We start from the raw sequence: 22,812 nt of genomic DNA on the forward strand, positions 1-22,812 counted from the left end.
AGGTTTGGCTCCAGGTAGGACCCCACTTGCACCTGTAAATATTTGACGGAGCAGTTAAGTTTTCTTCTGTTTGAGGTATGTCATTGCATGTACAGCGGAATGTCTAAAGTCATACCAGTTGGTTGGACAGCTCCGCCGCCACCTGAGGTGAGAGAAGATAAGAAATAGAAATGGTCTGTGAGGTTTCATGCAGGCTTTGGTCTATGTGTGATCTTTTCAAAAGTTTGATGCCAACATACCAAATGCAGTTCCTGTGGATCCTGTAGGACATCACAACAACAAGCACACATAAGGCAAAGACCGCCAAGACAAACAAGCCCAATCTAGAAAGTCAACTCTGACCTGGAAGATGAGTCCCACCAAGACCTGTTTCAGAAAAAACAACAACAGCGGGACTAAACAACAGGCAACATTATTTGAAGAATGACTTGAAACGTGTGACAATTACCTGGTCCGCCTCCGAGGATGGGAATTCCTGTTCCTCTTAGACCATCTCCATCAGCTCCTGCACCAAATGGTCTTCCACCGACCCCCCCGCTGGCCCCTGTTGCAATAGGGGTGTATTCATGTGTACACTTGTATCCAACAGCACGGATTGTTTGACATGTAAAACAAGGTTTCATGTCTAAAAGCAGTGGCTGTATTTGAAATGATTTTCCTTTGTTCAACACTAGCACGCCGCCTTGATTAGTGTTTGAAGGCTGTGGATCTTCAGACCTTACAATGCAATGTTGTATCTCTACAAAAAGAAGTTGCATTTAAACACACCTTCTCCTGCAGCAATGCCAGACCCCTCTATCACACCGCCCGGACCACCCTCACCTGGAACAGGACAGATTGTTACAATTGAAATTGTTGGTCGATACCAATTTGATCATCACATTGATCGCCGAAAACCAGAACAAAATGCCATGCAGTGTCTGTGAATATTGATCAACTTTTCTGATTTTGATTTCAGCTAGCTAATCTTATTTTCTCCTTTTTGGTCCTTATTTTTTGGACACGCACCTCCATCAAATTCTTTTCTGTCCTTTCCCACGTCAGTGCGAGTCCCACCTGGGTCAATAACAACCAACAATGTCACAGTCGTACAAAGACGTTACTAGAAGAATGACTAAAGCTTCTAGTTGTGTCGTGTACGTGCCTCGTGCAGTGCCTCGCCCTGACCCAGCACACATTTGGATTACTGACTAACCTCATTCAAATCATACTTTTTACACAGACAGAACCTTACCGCCGGGTCCAGTTGTTGTGTGAGCAGCATCGCCGGTGATGGCTCCGTTCATGTACGCTCGGGTGCCATTGACCAGAGTGCCGGTGCCACCTCCCGGTCCTGGTGACACTCCAGCAGGTTGACCTACATGATAAGAAATGGATTGCAATTAATTTATCACCAAATGTCTTCCTTTCAATGGTTTTACACTTAAAACCTACTCAATTTCCTACCATATTTGTCTGCCTTGGATCCAGCTGTACCATAACCTGACAAGACAAATCAACAAGATCCTTTCATAAACAACCTTTTACCTTTTGCTTTCTTTTGACTTCTACAGACTTAGATAGTTCATCTTGAAAAAAAAAAAAAAGCATTCAAATTAGCAGTGGATATCCGCAGTATTGCATTGTAACCCGTATATCTGTAATGTGGGCATGAGTGCCTGTACGGCAGGCTTTTTCTTTTTATATGAGAGGGCGTGAAAGGTGCAGTTAAAAACCATGGTTTGTCTCCACCAGGTACAAGAAATAATGAACTACCAAAAATATGACCTATAAACAATAGCAACCTTGTCCAGCTCCGCCTCCAAGTAGCCCTCCACCGATGCCACCTTGTCCGGCTCCGCCTCCAAGTACCCCTCCACTGACGCCACCTTGTCCGGCTCCGCCTCCGAGTACCCCTCCACCGACTCCACTTTGTCCAGCTCCGCCTCCAAGTACCCCTCCACCGACTCCACTTTGTCCGGCTCCGCCTCCAAGTACCCCTCCACCGACTCCACTTTGTCCGGCTCCACCTCCAAGTACCCCTCCACCGACTCCACTTTGTCCGGCTCCGCCTCCAAGTACCCCACCACCGACTCCACTTTGTCCGGTTCCACCTCCAAGTATCCCGCCTTGTCCAGCTCCACCTTGTCCTGCACAGATCACACAAGTCATTTATGGGGAGTTGAGCAAAGACATCATCTATTAGGATGTTTTTGAATGAAGCAACATAATAACTACCATATTTGGCAGCTTTCGAGCCAACTCCATATTCTGTGAATGACATGTTGTTTAGTTAAGTCATAATAAGAATTTAGATTTTTGTAATAATGTCTCCATAAAGTCATTTGAACCTGGTCCATATCCGGTCCCTGTCCCTGCACCGTACCCTGCCGCTGGACCAAAGCCTGTTCCAGGGGCAACCCCAGGGGTGTAACCACCAAGTCCATATCCGGTTCCCCCTTGTCTTGCATCTACACCTGACCCAGGTACTCCACCACCACCAGGAAGACCTGAACAGTCGAAGCACACCTTTAATTTAACTTATGTGGAGAGTTCATTTGATATTACAGCAAGTATTGCTTATTTTGTTTGTTTAGATCAGAGTCCGTATATTTGAGAGACCTGGCCCCACCAGGGGAAGATGTAAGATGAATGATGTTGTTAATATTTTGACCATCAACAGCACTAGCGACTAAATATGAATAATGGGACAAGGTTTTTACAGCTTATTGTACCTCCGGCACCACCTGGTCCAAAACCACCCTGTCCTCCCCCAGTTCCAGCACCAGAACCAGGCAGTCCACTTGCCCCTAGTCCTGCGCCAGCTCCACCAGCTACTTGTCCAGCACCTCGTCCTTGGAACCCTCCTGCTCCAAGGCCAGAACTTGGTCCACTTCCAACAACAGGTCCTCCTGCACTCATAGCACCGCCAGGAAAACAAATTAGATGACAAGTATACTTAACGACCTAAAATTGTCATCAAGTATTGAAAATTGTGTTCCTCTTACCATATTTGCGGGCTTTGGCACCAGCATAACCTGAAAAATTAAGAGCCATCCATAACTCAGAGTACCACGTTAGTCATTGGTCCTTACTTAGCAAATCTGAATAATTTTTCTTACCTCCTGGTCCATATACAGTACCGCCAGTCCCAACTCCTGCCCCTGGTCCAAATCCAGTGCCCACTCCTCCAAGCCCAACCCCTGCCCCTGGTCCAAATCCAGTGCCAGCTCCTCCAGGCCCAACTCCTGCCCCTGGTCCAAATCCAGTGCCAGCACCTCCTGGCCCAACTCCTGCCCCTGGTCCAAATCCAGTGCCAGCACCTCCTGGCCCAACTCCTGCCCCTGGTCCAAATCCGGTGCCAGCACCTCCTGGCCCAACTCCTGCCCCTGGTCCATAGCCAGGACTCACACCACCAGGCACAACTCCTCTTCCGGGTACAAAACCTGTACCAGGGCCCCCACGTCCAATAACTCCTCCTGGCCCGTAACGTTTACCTGCACCACCAGGTCCGACTCCTCCTGGGCCAAACCCTGGCGCAGTACCACGAGGCCCAAACCCTGTACCAACACCACCAGGCCCGACTCCTCCTGGTCCATAGCCAGTGCCGGCACCACCTGGTCCAACGCCTCCAGTACTTATTCCTTGACTCCCCAGTGCTCCACTGAACATGCCTATATGAGGATGTTTTATTGTTGTAGTAAATAGAGCCAAACAATAAATGGGAAAGTGTTAAATGTTTTAAATCACCCAGGTCGGGTCTTACCATATTTACGAGCTTTGGCATTGGCATCGTATCCTGAAATATGAAGACAGTGCAACTTGAACATATGTCAGACTGCAGTTTGAGTTTTTGAAACAGAATCTTTGAGTCATAATTACCACCAGATCCTGTTCCTATTCCTCCTAGTACTGATCCAGCCCTTCCTGCTCCGGTACCAGTAGTCCCTGGCCCATAACCTCCTCCAACAGATCCACTGGCAGGACCGCCCAACCCTGTTCCAGCACCACCTGGACCATATCCAGGGCCACCTCTGCCAACACCAGCCATTCCTCCCGGTCCACCAAGGCCTCCAGCCGCACCAGTGCTGACACCACCAGATTGCCCTGGACAAAGTTTTTGGGAATGTGTCCTCGGTGATCTAAGACTTGGGTTGTTTAAGGTTGTTAAATTGACAGGATGCCAATTTAAGTTGAGTATATCTCACCATATTTGAGTGCTTTCGCTGAACCAGGACCATAACCTAGGGCACAAAGCGTTGATAGATGTATGGACTTCTCCGACTTAAAATGGAAGTCAACCCCCAAAAATTCTTTGCAAGAATATGTTCTAAGGAGACCCAGTAGTCGAAACATGACATTCTGATTAGTGTTGCGTTTGTGAAATATGAGGTAAGCAGCAAAATCCACCATCATTTTGCTGCTTAATTTATATTCCACAAACGCAATATTAATCAGAATGCCGTGTTTAGACTAGTGAAGGCGCAGAGAACATATTATTGCAAAGCATTTTTAGGGCTTGACTTCCACTTTAAGAACATTTATTCATTAATGATGTATGCTTTGTTTCATAGAACAACACAGAGAAAAACTTAAATCTGGTACCTGTTCCAGCTGCACTGCCATATCCAGGAACAGCTCCAAGTCCACCTGTTGTTCCAGTTCCACCCCCATATCCAGGAACAGCTCCTGGTCCGCCAGCTGTTCCAGCTCCGCCTCCAAATCCAGGGAGACCAGTCCCACCTTGACCAAGGGCACTTGCTCCAGCTCCACCTGGCGGACACAATGAGGTTAGCTCGAGCATTTATTACTCTATTTAGGATGTTGACCAAGGTATAGCATGAATCCCAAATAAAGTCCCTTTACCAAACTTGGCTGCTGCTTTGGCTGGGCTTTTCGACTTCCCTGTGCCTGTTAAATTAAAAACGCATTATAAGTCTGTCTGTTATTAAGTAACTATGCCCTAATTCAGTTCTAATTGACATTTTAGTCACCTGACTTGGGTGATATCAGAGGGTACCCACGAAAGACCCCCGGCAGCTGCTGTCCCCGACCGTCTTAAGAGAGAAATCCGTTGTTGACTTAGTTGTGATAGGAAACTTTACATAGATGCACATGAAAATGTTGGTGTTGTCCTCAAATGAGCACCAGAGGTTGTTGTTAGGTGCTCATTTTTTTTCCCCCCCGACCCACCGCGCTCATGGAAGACTTGCGGCACATCTGGGCGACGTTTATCATTATATGTGTAGATACGTCATTTTAATATAACTGAATACAATTTTTGTCCGTTTTTTTTCCTGTTTTAACTTTCCGTAATTTTAACATCGTACCACAGTTACACAATAGCAGCGTATTTAAAAAAACAATTTACTGCTTTATAATAATTTATTCAATTCCTATTTAACACAATTGAGTTGCATTGCCCATTCGAAAAATGTATTGGCTACCTCTTACTTGCAGTGTCAGATATGTGATCAGCAAGTTTAGCACAATTCTATAAGGCAGGGGTGAGCAATTCCCGCCATGTGTCCCTGCTGCAACACACCCGATTCAAATGATCGTATAATCAGCATGGTCTGCAAAAGCTCTAACAATCCTGATCATTTGAATCGGGTGGGTTGCAGCAGGTTCACATATAAAACATGCAGGATACCGGCCCTCAAGGACGGGAATTGCCCACCCCTGCTCTAGGGCAGCGGTCCAGTGCCGAATCCTTTTTTGCACCACGGACCGCAAGGACATATTTTGACTGCCACAACAACCGTTATTCCTATGCTACGCAACACGCCGCAAAGGTCAACTCCAAAATAAAATTGCAACAAGTAGGACTGTACATGGATATCAATGCCTTGGACTTGGAATTGATTCTGCATTCCCTGACCGCAGTCAAGCGCCATTATTCGAGTGCGCAAAAGTGCGGTGACAGACTTGAACTGGAGTGCATTATTCAATTTGCAGTGCTAATGCGCAGAACTTATGTGCACCCCTGTTTTTATGTGGGTAATGTCATTGTTTGATTTATAGTTGCCATTTTAACAGCTGGTCTCACTTACTGTCTGCACCTTGGCCGAGGACCCCGCCACCTGCGAGGGAGAAGGAAACACTTGAATTTGTAAGGTATGCTCCACAGCGCAATGACATATTTCAGATCCGGGTTCACACCTGTCTGCGGCCCGAGTCCGGTTCCAGTTGCCACTCCAGGAACAACACCTCGGGTTACAAAATCTAACCAAGAAGAAATACAAAACACTGTTTGTTTGCGTTTCAATGATTTGGTCGATTAAATTCTGGTCTGTGTGTCTTTTACCTTGACTTGGTACGAATCCACCTTGGTACAGTCCGGGAACCCCTACCCCTGTATGAGAGCGTAGCCCAATTTTAGCAAGCAAGGCCCCCAAATTCTCGCAGATATCAAGTTAACTGGTGTCGTATAATCATGAAATAACGAGTTGTCTTTGAAAGGAATTTACCTGGAAGTTGTTTTGATACTTTGCCACCACTCTTCCCACCAGGGCCAACTCCTGCAGCTCCTGGACCAACTCCTGCACCCCCAGGTCCAAATCCGGCACCCCCAGGCCCAACCCCTGCACCCCCAGGTCCAAAGCCTGCACTGCCAGGCCCGACCCCTGCACCCCCAGGTCCAAATCCGGCACCACCAGGCGCAACCCCTGCACTCCCAGGCCCAAATCCGGCACCCCCAGGCCCAACCCCAGTACCACCAGGTCCAAATCCGGCACCCCCAGGCCCAATCCCAGTACCACCAGGTCCAAATCCAGCACCGGCCGGCCCAACCCCAGTACCACTAGGTCCAAATCTTGCACCACCAGGCCCACCCCCTGCACCTCCAGGTCCAAATCCTGCACCTCCAAGTCCGAATCCAGTTCCGTCAGGCCCAACTCTAGCACCGCCTGGTCCAACTCCTGCACCACCAGGTCCGAATCCTGTTCCCCCTGGGCTGTAACCTGTTACCACAATCAGAGTTGTCTTCCTGTATTTGAAGCAGTGAACATATTGTACATTTCTGATCAGGTACCTGATTTAGGAGGTTTGGGTCCAGTACCGCCAAGTCCTGGGTACTGGCTACTGCCAACTTGGCCGTAACCTCCTCCAAAACCACCTAAATCAAAAGCAGACATCATTTACTTTCCATTCAATGCGAAGACATTGATTCCTTCTCATGACAGGATGACGTGAAAATAGATCTTATCGGGGAAGTCAACCCCAAAAAGTTCTTTACAGTAATGTGTTGTATGTACCCCCTCAAGTCTTTGTCATTCTGATTAATATTGATTTACAGGAATATGAATGAAGCAGCAAAAGCCACCCATTTGTAGCCATCTCAGGTGGCGGCCATTTTGTCACTTTATCTCGACTGAAAATGACAGCTGTGATTGGTCGGTAGCTGAGCCCTGAGCAACTGTGATTTCATCTTCACTTGACATCAAGTGGCAAAATGGCCGCCACCTGAGTGGGTTGAAAATGGTTGGATTTTGCCGCCTTCATTCATATTTGACAAACGCAACATTAATTGAAATGTCGTGTTTTAGACTCGTGTGGCTGCATAGAACATATTGGTGTAAAGAAAAACTTTGAGTTGACATTCCCCTTTAACAAACCTCCAGGTACGAGGCCTGTCCCAGTTCCTTGAGCGGCGCCTTGTGATCCAAGTTGTTGGACTCCTCCCCCTTGTCCTCCTGGACCCAAACCGGCTGCAGAGGCTCCCCCAGGCCCAGTTCCATAACCTCCAAGACCACCAAATCCAAGCCCACCCGGACCTAGACCTCCACCATTTGTTGCTTGTCCCGGTCCAAAACTTCCACTCAGTCCACCTTGGCCACCATAGGCGCCACCTTCACCAAATTTGAGATGAGCGCCATGATCACGATGTACAGTATGTATGAATACTTATATATATACTCATATAATACATATAAAGTGCTGCAGGAGCAGAAAGCCTTACCTGTTTTGGGCGGCTTCACACCTGGAAGAAATGGGTTGAACTCTTAAATAATTATTTTGCAGCACATGAAATAAGTTGATCATTTCAGTTGAGTTTGTCATACCGGCCCCAAAACCTCCAGGTGCACTCCCCGCTCCACCACTGCCCGGACCGTAGGTGCCAGGCTGGAACCCTCCCGGTCCTTGACTGGCAAAGCTACCTGAGTGATAAAGTTTAAGAAGACAGACTGAACGTCAATACTGAAGACAAGGGGTTTTCTTTTTTACTCTTTTCATTATTATTATTATTATTATTGTTTTTTTTTTTTTTTAAGAAAAGCAACTGCACCAACCTCCTGCACCTCTTTGACCGAAGCCTCCACCACCAGGACCGTATCCGGTGCCTGCTCCACCTGGCCTGAATCCGGTTCCAGCACCTGTGCCGATACCAGCTGCTCCTCCGGCACCGGCTGGTAAGATCACACCTGCACATAGAGTCCAAATCAGATGACTTACGAGTTTTCAGCTACTGGCTTCAAGTCTGGATCAAGAGCTAATTTCCTGGAGATGATTGAGTTTCTTCTAAACCCGAACATTTACCATGTACAACTTATCAGTCTCTTATGACTTTGCTCGCATGAAGCATTTCTTTGGGAAATATCCATTTGTAATTACCAAGAATCAAGAATCATTTTGTGCATGCATGCCTGCGTGTGTGTGTGTGTGTGTGTGTGTGTGTGTGCATGTATGTGAGTGTGTGAAATGAGTCAGAGTGGCCTGAGTGCAGAAAACCCCTCATCCAGACCACATGTTTCTCCCTCTGATGTTAATTGAGAGTGCTGTGTTGTGTTGGATGGAACCCGAGGTCCATAAATAGAAAGTTAGCTATAAAAGGAAAAGTAGAATTGTACCAAAAAAAAAAAAAAAACGGTCTGTAGGGATTCCTAAAGACTGCAATTTACTAGTCTCATTGTAACGTCATGTATTCATTGTTGCATTTAAATGCACACCCCCCCCCCCCCCGGCCCCAGATCCCCCTACCCTTCCTTTACTTTTACTTGCAGCAGATGTCCACCTACCATGTGATCAATCAACTACTGCAAACAGTTATTAATAGAATGACGATATGCGAGGGAAACCATGATTTGTTATTAACACTCGACAAATGAAATAAAATGTTAGTCGTCCAGTATTTTTTGGCTCGACTTGTTATGTGCATGTTGCTTAATGGCAATAAGTCAGTCAGACACACTGAGGGGAAATAAACACAATTAGCTCTACGGGGAAACAACTCCTTGCAAGTTTATTGACACTCTATTATTGACACTCTACTCTGTATTAGATACCAAATCCAGATTGGAAAGGATTTTAAAACGTTTCATGGAGTAAAATCACAAAATGCGGCGTCACTGCTGTTAATGCAAAAACGTGTCACGTCACGACATGTTATACTCAAAGTCAAATTTATGTCCACTCATTTGTTGAACTCAATTTTACATAAATCTTGCTCCGTAGCATTCTAGCTCTTAGTGGTGCCTTAACATCTACGAATGCCCCAGTTTACAAGATTTTCCAGTTACACAAATAAGTTAAACCGTTACTTGAGTGAAGTGAAAAAAATGGAGCCGTTAAGATCAGGTAATGCCCTGGCTGGTGGGCAAGGAGAGCCGCGGATCGCACGGGACGGATGCAAAATGAAAACACTGGCAAGGAGCTGCTGTTGCCACAACTCACACGCGAACACGACTCCAGTTCCGGAGTAAGGCTGCAGCTAACAATTGTTTTAATCATCAATTAAGGGTTTTGATTACGTGTTTTGATTGATCAATAAATTGGATCAAAATGAAGCTTCTTTTAAAAACATGTCCATCCCTTCATTGAAAAACAGGAGCTTATTTCAAATTGACAGTGCAGAAAATTCAGAACCAAATTGATGCTGATTCAGTCGCCGGTTCGGTCTGTAACGTCCGTTTTCCAAAATCAAAGCAGATGTTTGTCAATGTCTTGCGTTGACAAAGATAATCAGCCTGCTTTCACATGCAGGTCTACAGAAATGGTCGAGAGGTGCGAATTCCGACAGTCGAGCAGATTCTCGAAATGAATAAGTGATGAGCAAAATAGTTGTTGATTCATTTCATAATCCACGAGTTGTCGATCAATCAGTGAATTGTTGCAACTTGAACGCGGAGAATCGTAAAGCGTGCGCGTGCGTGTGCTATATTTGCAGGCGTGAGGAAGCGGCAGCAAGCCCCGTCATCGGCGTTGTAACTGCTCGACCCTTGAACTGGAGGTGAAAAGTGGTCAAGCGGTGTTTGTGTCAGCGTGTGTGACCTGTGGCTCGAGGGCGACTCACCTCCTTGCAGCGAGGGTCTGCACAGCGCCAGGACCACCAGCAGGCCCGCGCCTCTCAGGTACCAGCTCCACGTCCCTCCTGCCATCCTGCTCCCAAAATGTCCTGGCCCGCCGCAAGCCGGCCGCTTTTATCCCGCCGAGCTTCCGGCAAGCCTTCGTGGGGAGGGTGGGGGGTGGGGGGGTGGATGAGGGGGTGCCCGTCGGTTTGGGGAGGGGGGGGGGGGTGTCCAAAGCGGCTAGACAGACGGGGGTTTTAATTGGACCGCAGACGCTCACACCAAGATAGACAAGCAGAGAAAACACATTGGATCACTTTGTTCAAACAAACACAAACTGCACACTTTTATTTGCCTCCGCGCTGCCAAACACTTTGAGAACATGGAATGGGGACGGGGTTATTGGGGTGGGGAGGGCCCTGGTGGGTGCTGAGGGAAAGAGGGACTAATTGAGGACTTTGAGGCCAGTGGAGCACAACCAGCATAGATAGATCAATTAGATGGATCAATGGACTTTGTGACGTCTGGGATGAAAGCTAGCACAGTGGAGTAGTGGTTAGCAGTTCCGCTTCACCGCTTTGAAATCTGCTTGCACAAGGTCCGACATTAACAGCGGCCCGATGGCCCAGGGCCGATGGGGTGCCTTGCCGACGCTGGCCCGACTGCAAGCGGCCGAAGCGGTGCCTGGCCTCTCTCCCTTGGAGGTCGGGTGAGAAGCTGGCTCGGAGTATAGCCGCTTCTATTCCTCATGAAGGGGAGCCGGATGAGGCGGCTCGGGCATCTGGCTAGGATGCCTTTCGGGCGCCTCCCTGGTGAGATGTTACGGGCACGCCCTGCCACTAGGAGGCGAATGACACGCACACGGCGAGGAGGTGTCTTGACCCCCCCACGGAAGAGCTAGAAGTGGCTGGGGGGGGGAGAGGCAACGCGGGGCTTCTCTACTCAGGTTGCCGCAGCCGCCCCTGCCACCCCGCCCCACGTAAGCGCAACAAGGTAAAGGCATGCAATCGGTCCATTCTTCGTTTTTTAGCCCAAATATGCGCTTGCTACCTGAGCCGCCATACTTGGTGTGCGATGAGTTTGTGCGTCTGGTCCGGGCTGTTGATGTCAAGGCATAGCTATGTGCTGAAACACAGTTCGGGGGGGGGAAAGAAAGAAACGGGGGAGGAAAAAAGTACATGCTCACTTGCAGCCCAATGCATGTTCGCCGCGTGCGTGTTGCAGCATTACAAGCCGGCGACGTCGCCAGCTTCTTGCGTTGATGTCACCAAAGCGGCGGCCCATCACAGCGGTCCGCACGCAGCGTGCAAGTACTGGATTGGACATGCGCTGCGTGACCAAATAACCACCATCCCAAAATTGTTCCCATTTTTGGGGCCTGCAAAACACTACACAAGTGCATTTGGAAACTATTCCCATTTATTCATTGTCATCCTGTTGCCAATCATATGAGCAATGGGACACTTCTGAACAAAAAACGGTTGCACTTTCAATGGTGTCTGTTTTTTGCGCAATCTATATGCTGTATCTCTTGTGTATCTTTTATTGCGCAACCTGCTAAGATGTGGAAATCCTTTGAAATTGACTTGAATTTCGGATCCATCTGGAAAGGTTGGCACGCGCGCGACAGTGCGCCAATGATCTTCAGCACGAGGCCGCACTTATTTGCCGCCTTGTCAAAGTACACATCAAAATCCATCTACGTTGTGCCAGTGCATGGAAAAAAAAAAAAAAAAAGAGAAAGCAAAAAAGGCTTGGAGCAAAAAAGGCTTGGAGCAAAGCCAGCGCGCTCTTTGCACCTGAAGCTGCCTGCTGCCATTTTTTGCTCTGTCCTCCCCTCTTCCTACAGGAGCTTCTGATTTTCACACGAGTGTCGCTATCCGTCAGGTGGTCTTCCTGTGCTGGCGAAACTCGGCATCTTGGAGGTCGGGCGTCAAATCCCGCCGACTTCTCAATGCCATTGGAGTGGTTGTCAGTGCGGCCTCCAGTGGACAAAAGTAGCCACAACAGTAAGTGTTCTTCCAAAATTGCATTTAAAGTGTTCATGATCCCCGCGGGCCGGGTTGGACCCCCCGCGGACGTGCCGTTGGACGCCCCTGCTCAAGCAAACGACTTGTCCCTTTGCACTTGACGTCCAGCAGCTTCCTGTCAACAAAGGACTTTGAATTGGACATTGTTGTATGATTATTATTAGCTCTAATTATTTCTTTAGCATCGGTTAGCTTGTAGCATTCCTTGAACCTACAGTGTTGCCTTGAGATACAAGCTTAATTAGTTCCTCGACCACAGTTTAAACACTCGTATCGCAATTCATGTCTCTCCATTGAAATGAATGGAAAGGCCTCCCCCGAAAAACAAAAACATTTTGAAATGTGATTATTTCTAATGAGAAAATAATGCCCGATAAAAAGTTGTGCTGGCTAAAGATATACTTTCTTATGATGAATTAATGAGACGTTTTTGTCACAGTTTCTTCATCTTGGGGGCAGCATGAGATTAAGATGCAGATAACTGCATTGGAGAGTCAGCTCTTCTTTTGACTTCTCAGTAATGGCAGTAATATTGGTCTTTCGTCGCATAGGATAAAGAATATATGCCCGTGAGTATTGTTATATTGTCGGTCTACGTGTGTTGCTCCACCGTTTGTGTTCTGATATCTGTTGCTTTCAGGTAAGCCACAGGGCCACATAGGTGCAAATTGTTAGCTCGTGTTTGCCTACGGAATTTCTCGTCGTATGGTAGCACTCAGTTACCGGCGGCTACGGTATGTGCTCGGAGTGTATTTCTCTTTGTTTGATGTTTACTTGGACAGTCGCCTTGGAGTGGCGAGAAACAACTGGAAGCCTCTTTTTGGAAGAACATTCACTAAATGCTATCAGCCAAACTCTTGCCCCTTGTCAAGTCAGTCCAGTTAGCCTCAAGGCTGAGCTCGCAAGTCAAAGGAACAAATTGGCCAATTGGCAGCTCGTGTATGGAAAAAACCCTGAGGTGGGTCACTCGCATCTCAAGGCGGCGCTGCGTGTAAAAGGGGGGAAAAAAGAATGGCCTCATTCAACACTTAACAGTGAAAGCATTCACATGCACAAACACACTTGCTGCACTTTGGATATTGTGTGTGTGTGTGTGAGCACGGCTTTCCACTGCGCTCACATCCTTGAGTGCCTGTGACATCATCGCAGGCACACCAGCAGCAGTCGACGGCGTCAACATGTCAGCTGCATGCGTTGCCGCATGTCGTTGGCGGTCGGTTCACGCGCGTTCGCGGCGTCCGAGCGAGCGAACGCGCGGGCGCCCCCACAGAAGGACACGGCTGCATCTCCGACGCCGATGGCATCCTGGTGCGTGCGTGCTTGTCGCGAGCGTGACAGAGCGTCCATTCATGGGTCAAGATTGTGTCGTAAAGGCTCACCAATAACAACGTTGTGGTGCCAGCCGGGTGGAAGTGACCTGCTGCCACTTGTTCGCTTTCCGTCCCGCTTTGCTGTTTGTCGACCGTCTGAAAACAAACACGCACGCAAAGACACTCGCGACGTTGTGTCCTTCTGCCGCACGCTTGACCTCCCGCGGTGATGAGTTCATCTTCACGACCGTGGTGGGATTCCCTCCCTGTCAGTCGGCCATTTTGTAGCGCGGCGAGTTAAAGTTGCTGTCGCGCTTGAAACGTAGCAAACAAGCAGAGGTGGGCATTCCGTTAGACCGACAGTCCGGTCCGTCAGTCCGTCCGCCAGAGACGGACGCCCGTTTTGCTGCCGATTGACGAGTGGCGGGACTTTTGAAAAATGACGGACTGACGAAGAACGGAAGTGGGTTTTCATCCGTCGGCGGAACCGCCACTCGCCGCGCCAGGGCCGACGCCTGTTTTTCTGATGTTTTTTGGGGGAACGACTGACGGACCAACTGACGGACGGACCGACGATCACAATTCAGTTCACGAAGAGCCAACGAAAAATGACAGACCAGCAAATTTTGGTCAAACGCCCACCTCGGATACACAGTGGAAAGTGTTCGCATTAGCCTTCTTGGTCCAGGTTAGGCCATTGAGAATTCCTTTGCGGACAGCGCATTGATAACAAGCTCAATAAAAAGCAAATCCATGGACTCACAATGTGACATAGTGACCTCGTGGCATCATAGACAGGACAAGACAAGCTGCGACAGCTGGCAGCGATCAGAAAAGCGCTGGAATGGAGAGTGCGGGTGGTGGTATGCAAGGTGAGCAGTGATCCAAATCAAATATATCCCATGATGCATTGCGCTGGTACAGACAAAAAATGATTTCCATTTTTTTGGGGGGGGGAGGGCATGGCGCAACTTAGTGAGTGGTGGTGCCCAAATCTCTTGAATTGGAAGTAGACCAACACAGATGGAGAGCTGACAGCTCATTTGACTGATTGATTGATTGATTGATTGATTGATTGATTGATTAGAGTGCTGTCCCAATACTTTTTTGACTGTAATAGCGTTGACACCACCATGATGGATGATGTCTGTGTTCAATGTTTATGTAAGGCTGACTGCTAGATTGGCTGTTGTTCCAACCCTCTTCGGGGGGTTTGGGGGGGGGGGGGGGGTCTCTATGAGTCATGGGAAGGATCTGCGAGCCACGCCGACCTTTCTCTGCAAAAATGCTCGCAAGAAATTCCACTGATAATAAGCCAAGGCCAGCGTTTACATGCGTGCTACATGCTAAGCTAGCAGGATGCGGCGCCAAGTCGAGATGCGTTGGCGCACTCCTACCGAGGTCTGCCCTTCGTCAAGCTTATCGCGTGCACGGCTGTTTTTCTGGACGTCTGCTTGTGCCCTCACGCTTGCCTAGTGGGGGGCCCGCCGGTACGGCGTTTGGGGGGGGGGCTGCCCCTGCATCCTCATGCAGACGCTAGCTAACGTCTGCTGGCTCGCACTTTCCTCAGCACAGCAAAACGTCAACTTGTTCCTACTTTGCAACCGGCAGCTACATCAAATGCGGAGCTTTTGCTTTTTCTTTGGATTTTTAGCTCATGTTCTTGAAACAATTAGACTCCAGCGCCATGTCATCACATATCACGTGTTGTTTATTGTCAGGCGTTATCGCCTTTTGTTGCACGAATTGCTTCGTGTTGTCACATGGCGTCATTGTCGTCGTCATCGTCGTCACATATATGTGTCAGGTGTCTGGATCTCGGCGTTATGTGCCGTGTGCTGCTAGAAATCCTCATTTCTTGTTACCTGCCCTCATGAATCGTCATAAGTATTGTCACGTATTGTCATGCGGTCCAACAAGTCCTCACACGCGTGCCGTGCCGGCTCACGTGTCATCATGTGTGGTGCTGTGCTTTCACACGTTGTGGCTTGTTGTCATGTGCCATGTGTTGTTGGTCTTGCTTTGTGGTGACGGTCTCGGTCTCTAGGTGCGTGTGTAGGTTGCTTTGTTTTTTGTTTTGAGGGGGTAGCGGGTTTGCTCCCCAGGGTTTGCTCAAGTGTGTCATGACAGCGCGTGAGTCAGCGCATGCGTGCGTGCGTGCGTGCGTGCGCGCGCGCGGTGAGTCAGCTTTGAGGTGTTTACGAGTCTGTCCATTCATTTGCGCAGGTGTTGAAAGTGTCAATCAAGTCCACCTGGGTCCGGTGGCGACCCTGCGTCGGGTTCGCGCTCAGCCGGAGCGGCAACAGGAAACGGAGCCGGAGTGGGTCGCAGACCTACATGGGATACGACGCCATTACGCACGCTGGAAAGTCTCATGATTCATGATGAGCTTTATTTGAGCAACAACATCCATCTCGCTGCGGGAGCTTAGCAACATGCTAACAACAACAATAATAAGACCTCCAAAGGCCAACAACATTTGCAGCAACGACATGAGCCAAGGACAGCTCGGTCCACACATTTGAGCAACAGCGGCGATAGCTTATCTTTACACTTGAATCTTCAAATGTTGCTTCGGAAAATCAACTTGGACACCCTCCGTGATTTTCCAATTTCAGTGTTGGACCCTGCAATGGATTCTTTCTAATTGCAATCCATTTTCGGCGGCACGAGGAAAGCAGGCTAACCGCGCGGGGATTGGAACCCCCGACCTCGGAAGTCTGAGGCGCTGCCCCGCCCCTTTTGAAAACGTTCATAAAGGCCTGACGTGGTGGATTTGGAACACTTGTCGTATAACAGCGCGGTCGTCCGGGTGAACCTTTCCCGGCCAGTTGTCGCCTCTCGGACTGCTCGAGTGAGGGAAGACTCCACGCTGACGCGCGCAAACGCATCGGTGCTCAATTTACTGCCGTGGAGGATTTCCCATCCCGTTTTTTGGGGAAATTCCTCCAAGATGGCGGCCACTCTGCGCCTTTGTCGGCGCGTGGCACTTGACCGCGCGACACTTGACCGCTGCTATCGCCGGCGGCCCGAGGCGTTTGTCTTGGCGCCGGGCAGCTGCCGGGAGGTCGTGAGAAGCGCTCGACAACGCCGCGCCGAGATGACACATTGGGCGACTTCGACGGAAACCTGTTTTTGTTCATCCGACAGCAAAGCTGCGACTGTTATCGCTTGTTGGCGTTGGCCAATCTTGACAAAAGTCTCCCACGCCTGTCGCGGCTCACAGGCTAATACGCTGCAACATACTTTTGCCTTTGGCTTGAGTATCAGACTTTTCTGCGTTTTGGATGGTCGGAAAGACTTCCACCTACCTGTCGCCAATCCAACACAACGGCCGCGTGACGTTTGACACTCTAAAAACAGTTGGGATAAAAATAACACAATTATGGGTCAAAAATGGACCGATGCACAACTTGGGTCAATTTCACCCAACTTTATGTTTTTTTTCTGCAAAACAACCCCAAAAATGGTTAGTTTTGTACAAAACAACCCCCAAAAATGGGCTGTTTTGTACAAAACAGCACAAGAAGGTGGGTCAATTTAAACCAAATTAGTGGTTCAGTCCATTTCCAATTTCCAAAATTGTGTTATTTTTAAGCCAACTGTTTTTCGAGTGCACCATTTGGCCATTCATACGCAGACAACCCGTCACACGACTGCATGCCAAATGTTCACGTTTTTTCCATTCATCGATTCATCGAAACAAATTGACGGATTGATTAATGATTAAAACAATTGTCGGTTGCAACCCGAATGGTTCCTCGAACCACCTCTGCTCATCGACACGCGTGTGCGGCAAACTACTCGATTGCAGCTGGTTTCTTTCCGTAATTGGAGGCCCCTGAAAGCCTTTTTTCTGAAATCAAATGTTTTTTGCGGTGTAACAAGTGGAGCTTTATGCTGAAGGGCCTGCTTGAGGAGAAGCGTGCGTGTGCGTGTGTGCGCACGAACAACACCGCTGGCCGCCGCACAATGACGACACTCTGTAAACACGTTAACGTGTGAGCCGTCCTGACTGAGGGTGGGGGGGGGGGGTGGGGGCGACGGGGAGGGGGGGGGGGTCTTGTTTGGCAGGGTGTCGACGGGGTGGGGGGCACGCGTGGTGGGGGTCAGCTCGTCTGCACAATATTTGGTTTTGTGCAGCAACCGCCAGCGAACAGGTGACGCAGGGCCGGTGGCCGACGTCCCGCGGCTTGTAAAGTTCTCCGCGTGGCGTCAGCGCGTTGGCGTGCGCGTTTTACTTACTGGTCGCCGATTATATGATCACCTTAGAAAGTGTTTACGATCCTTGCGGTCATTGAGACTTTTGTCACTCGTGTGGAAAGGAATGAACAGTTGACGGGGTCTTGTCGCGTTGTGCTGGAACAATTTCTTTCGGGTTTGATGCTGTTTCTTTTGTTTTTGTGCCATTACAAAAGATAGTCTGTCAGTCAATCGAATGCTGTCAACACATCCTTGTTGATAGACCAATAGGCTTTTTTCAGGGTTGATACCGATACCGATTATCGATAGTCAAGGAGGCCGGTAACCGATATTTTCAGTAAAAAGGGACATATTGGCATTATAAAAAAAAAATAAAAAATCACCCTTAACATTGTTGAAATGTCTTTAAGCATACTGGTATGTTTATTGATTTTTTTTTTTTTTTTTTTTTTTTTTCAGATTTGCATAATGTAGATTTTTTTTTCCGATTATTATTACAATGAATTATTGACAATACACATCCTTGTTATCAAATTCTAACAAAAAGTTCGTCAGCAAGTCTTTAAAAGTTCAATGAAAACTTAAAACAATTGCTCCATATAGTTTTCTACGGTAAATGAAGTCCTCCAAAATTTCAAAATGACAGAAAAGTCCAACTTTCACATATCTTTGTTTTGATTTCAACACAGTTTGAAATGGATTTATTATCGGCATTCAGATCGCTAAAAAAGGCCGATGCCGATATTTGTCAAAACGCTGAAAATCGGCCTGGCCGATAATCGGTCTTGTCCCTATTCTAAAACTTCTCAAGTCACGTAGTAGACATAAGTCACTTGTACACTCACGTTGTATGATGTCACGCACAGTACGGTGTGTGCGTGTTGCGGTGTTTCTGCCGCCGTCAAACTGGAGTAAGAGGAGCAATTGGAAGCCTCCAACAATCTTGATTGTGATTCATCACGGGCACTTTGCTGAAAAACGTATTGCCGCGCGTCTTGCCGACTGCGTTGGAATGTGTTTTTCATTCTTGGCCTCTTTTTGTTTTTGCTGACTGGTCATATGTGAGCTCGATAGGCCGCCGCCGCGTGACATCACGTCATGTTTGTGTTGGCCAAAGACGACGAAGGAGCAACGAGCCGAGCGAGCAAATGTGAAGCACATTGGCGGCAGGTCACCTTACAGCCCGGGGATTTGCGTCCAACCGCAGGAACCTCTCTGACACCTGCACGCACACGACGCCATCTGGGGCCGTGTTGTGGTGAGCGGGAAGGGGGGGGGGGGAGCAGGAGGGCAAGAGATGATGTCACAGCCCGGGAATACACCCCATCCCTCCTGAGTTGATGTTTGATCGTTTGATTCAAGCAAAGTGCTAACACATTGTTACCTCTGACCTGCTCGAGGGCCTCCGACGCTGGCTGGTGCTGATCCACGCTTGCGCGCCGCAGCACATCAAACGGCAGAGTTTGAGGTTGGGGGGGGGGGGGGGGCTTTATCGGGAGCCACTCCTTCCCTCTCGTCCAGTGCGTCAATCAGTCAGATGTGTACTTTGGTATGCTCTCCACATTTCCACACTTGACTTTTCACTTTCGATTGCTTGTCCCAATACTTTTGTCCAGGTCTCCTGGATTTTTCACTTCCTGTGTGGCTCACCGTGATTGGATGAAGGAAGCCAGGCCGGTGACGTCACATCACAACGCCCCGAGACAAAGGTGATTGTCACAAGCGACTTGCTTTTGGGACGCGTTTCTTCACGTGTGTGTTTTTGTCGCGTCAAGTTGCTTGGCGAGCGGGAAGACCACCTGTCCAACATGTTTGGCCAGCTGAGCATTTCAGCGTCAGGGTTTTGATTTCTGCAAAACTGAAAATGATTGATGAGGCTGAGCGCTTGCTGATGATGTCACACTATGACATCAGTACACACACAGCACTTGTGCCAAGGTTGGCACAAGTGTTGTTTGTGTGGCGACAAAGCCCCCGTTTCATTCGCTGAACGTAAATTTAACCTTATTTTCACAAGCCGGTGCCGGCACCACCGTCCGCTAACGCTAATTTGGGCTAACGTTGCGGCTCTGCTTACCTTTTAGCTCTGATAGCTAAAGCTAAATGATAATGCTTGGACGTGGTTCCATCTTCCATCCTTGCATCTTTCCATCTGTCCATTCTCTCTCCTTGCATTTGCGGTGGTCATTCTGGTGCCGTCTGCTCTGCATTCACTATGAAAACACCCCCTCCAGGGCACCCTAACAGCACTCCACAGCACCTTCAGTGACAGACTGTTACACCCTCGCTGTGCAAAGGAGAGATTCCGCCGTTCCTTCTTGCCTGCTGCTGTCAGACTCTTTAACAAGAACATTGTGTAGTCTCTACAAACTGGCGGTCATTAGTGCAATTGTGCAGTCCTGCACCTGAGCTCGTATCGTGCAATACCCAATATTCCCCACTACTGTAATACCGTGCAATACTCAACATTCCCCACTACTGTTAGTCTAGTTTTATTTTTATCCAATGCTGTTCCTTACATTTCACTACAGCACTGCAGCACTGTCACTTAGAGTATTTTTTCCTCTGTACTATGTACAGGCCGAAATGAGTGTTCCTCATATTTTTTATGTAGATGTAGGTTGGTGTGTATACACATGTGTATATACACATGTTACTGCGTATATCTACATAGGTTTGATTCTAAATGTTTGCCGTCAATGTTATACATTAATGGCCACATTATGCCGCCGCCCCTGTGTGACCTATATCTTTGCTACTGTAACAATGAAAATTTCCCCACTGTGGGATCAATAAAGGCATTCTTATTCTTATTCTTAAAACAAAGCCGTCCGTCCTCGTCACATGTGAGCCTCAAATGCAAGCCAGTGCTCCCCGCCCCCCCCCCGACGGGACAAACTGATCAAATGCATTCCTCTCTATTTGAAAATCCTTCACTGCTCATTTGCTTTGCGGTCAGAAGTCATTTTTCGATCCCACCCAAATATAAACACTTTTCCCTTTGCTGTCATTTTTCAGGATCGGAACTCCAAGATTGAGATGTTTTCTGCGACCAGGAACGGACGATTATTCCTCGCAATCTGCCTGAATGAGTGTTGGTGAGCACTTTTCCTTTGCCGAGATAATGCTGCGACAAATCAAGATGTGGAGCAGACAGCATGATTGTCGCACAGGTGTGCCTCAGGCTACCACTAGAAAATGCTAGTTTCCCTTTTATGATGTCATAGCCTGTCTACCCTTACCAGTGGTCGCCATCTTATGGGAGGGCACGTAGAGTCAAAACATCGGACTGGTCACCGATCAAACCGATCAATCCGAAGGCACAATTTGACAAAGGCACACGTCCGCATTTGTGAAGCTTGAAAAGACAAAAGCCACTTGAGCACAGAGGCAACAGGCTAACTAGCCGCTCCACGCGGGGAGGTTGGAACCAGAACCTCTGCACTGCGAGCCAGACGTGCAAACCACTAGGCCGCTGCGCTGCTCTCCTTCGGTGCGCTCTACGTCATTCCGTTGGAGTCTCAGGCGGGTCTCGAATGTCTTCTGACTTTGTTCCTGAGCTCTCGACTGATGTTTGATTGGCTTCATGTGTTTCCTGTTGTTCTGTGCTCAGCCCCGCCCCCTCCCCACACACAAAGCCACATGTAGACAATAATCGGAACCATATTTGGTAACCTGCAAGTCAAGTCTCCCCGCTCAGTGACTTCCATCCGTCAATCAGTGCAAAGCACAACAACGCTTTTGTTTGATAGGGTGGCTTCAAAAGACGAGCGTAGCCTAGTGATTAAAAATGAAACGCGACTCTGAAACGTGAAACTCGTTCACTAAATAATCAGCATCCCCCCCCCCCCCCGCCGACGGTTATCACTTTTGGATCTCTCGAAAAAGCATTCCCAGCTGGCCGCCGCCGGCTTCATCTTGAAATGTGACGACAAATAAAAAGAAGAAAAAGTTATTGTAGCAGACGCGTGATAAGGAGCTTAGCGTGTCGTCATTGAAAACATAACATACATGTGGAATGTCACACATCACACGCTCCGCAAATATTTGCACTGTGTGTCAGCCGGGAGATTACGTGCGTATAAATATTGTAATATTTGATACAAGACGGCAGTGTGATAATAGCAAAAATAATAACAACGAGTTGGCGTGTGTGTGTGTGTGCGCGCGTGATGACGTGATTGCGCGGGTGAAGTCATCGGAGAAGAAGAAGGAAGAAGGCAAGAAGTTGGCTTGGCGCTCGCTACCTTAAATGGCAAACGCCTGGCCGACACGCTTGTGATCAGCGCGCCGCTCGCTTCTCGGAGCCAAGCAGGAAGTTTCTCGCTCTACTTCCTGTCTGCCAGCCTCACTGCTGTGCGTTGATGCCAACTTGGCACTTTTGTTGCCACATTGGGCAACTTTTCAGTTTTCACACTACGCAAGCAACCTTAAAAAAAAAATTTAAAAAATGCACTGAGCAACACATTTAGCTACTTTCAAAATGTGTTTGGAAAATGTTTTGCAAGTTTTGAAGAGCAACACTTAAACGACACACAATCGTTATGTTTGAAGTTTTGGGGACGAAATCCTTTCAAAATATTCAAATAGTATGAATAATAATAATATAATAGCCTGAACAATATGAAAGTTGTCCAACTTTCACTGATCATAAAACAGTACACAATACTCATTCTGCTATTTTGTCAACTGTCTCGACCGTCACTTTTAAGTCTTGTACGCAAGTCTTGCAAGATAGGACATTTCTCTGATCCTTCTTACCTACATTTAAGTCCTCTGTTTAAATTGTTTAACAACCACAGTTAAAAATCAAATGAATATAGATGAAAACTTGAATGTTTTTGTATATATTGCTCTTAAATAAACACGTTATAACAAACTATCATTTCTAATTTTTGTTGTGTCAGCATGGCCACTGTAATTGACACAATCTTCTTGAGAAGTATGTATACCAAATGACATCATTTTGCAATGGCAGTGTGTCATCTTGAGACAACACACACA

At 48.0% G+C, this 22,812-nt stretch overlaps 2 protein-coding genes across 5 annotated transcripts in view; both read left to right on the top strand.

Annotated features, from left to right (window-relative positions):
- LOC147133648 (uncharacterized) overlaps positions 1–4,036 on the top strand; it is a 21,885-nt gene extending 17,849 nt beyond the window's left edge. Inside the window, exon 7 of one of the 4 annotated variants that reach the window (XM_086057159.1) lies at positions 3,890–4,036. The gene's annotated coding sequence lies outside the window, so the exon portion shown is untranslated. Of the gene's footprint in view, positions 1–223; positions 1,023–1,044; positions 3,859–3,889 lie in introns of those variants that run through there. The other 3 variants (XM_086057160.1, XM_086057162.1, XM_086057161.1) reach the window with 3 other exon arrangements.
- Positions 3,945–22,802, top strand: LOC147133650 (uncharacterized). Its single transcript, XM_086057164.1, has 10 exons — positions 3,945–4,142; positions 4,594–4,769; positions 6,019–6,096; positions 6,492–6,911; positions 7,602–7,870; positions 8,253–8,390; positions 10,145–10,328; positions 12,115–12,274; positions 19,425–19,517; positions 20,827–22,802. Exons 2-5 carry the CDS (start codon positions 4,765–4,767, stop codon positions 7,639–7,641), a joined length of 543 nt encoding a protein of 180 aa, XP_085913290.1. The 5' UTR covers positions 3,945–4,142; positions 4,594–4,764; the 3' UTR covers positions 7,642–7,870; positions 8,253–8,390; positions 10,145–10,328; positions 12,115–12,274; positions 19,425–19,517; positions 20,827–22,802.
- Positions 22,803–22,812: the final 10 nt, after the last annotated feature.

Source organism: Filicampus tigris, chromosome 17 (assembly GCF_054856515.1).
Source record: "Filicampus tigris isolate MCC_2025a chromosome 17, RoL_Ftig_1.0, whole genome shotgun sequence".
Lineage (NCBI taxonomy): Eukaryota > Metazoa > Chordata > Actinopteri > Syngnathiformes > Syngnathidae > Filicampus > Filicampus tigris.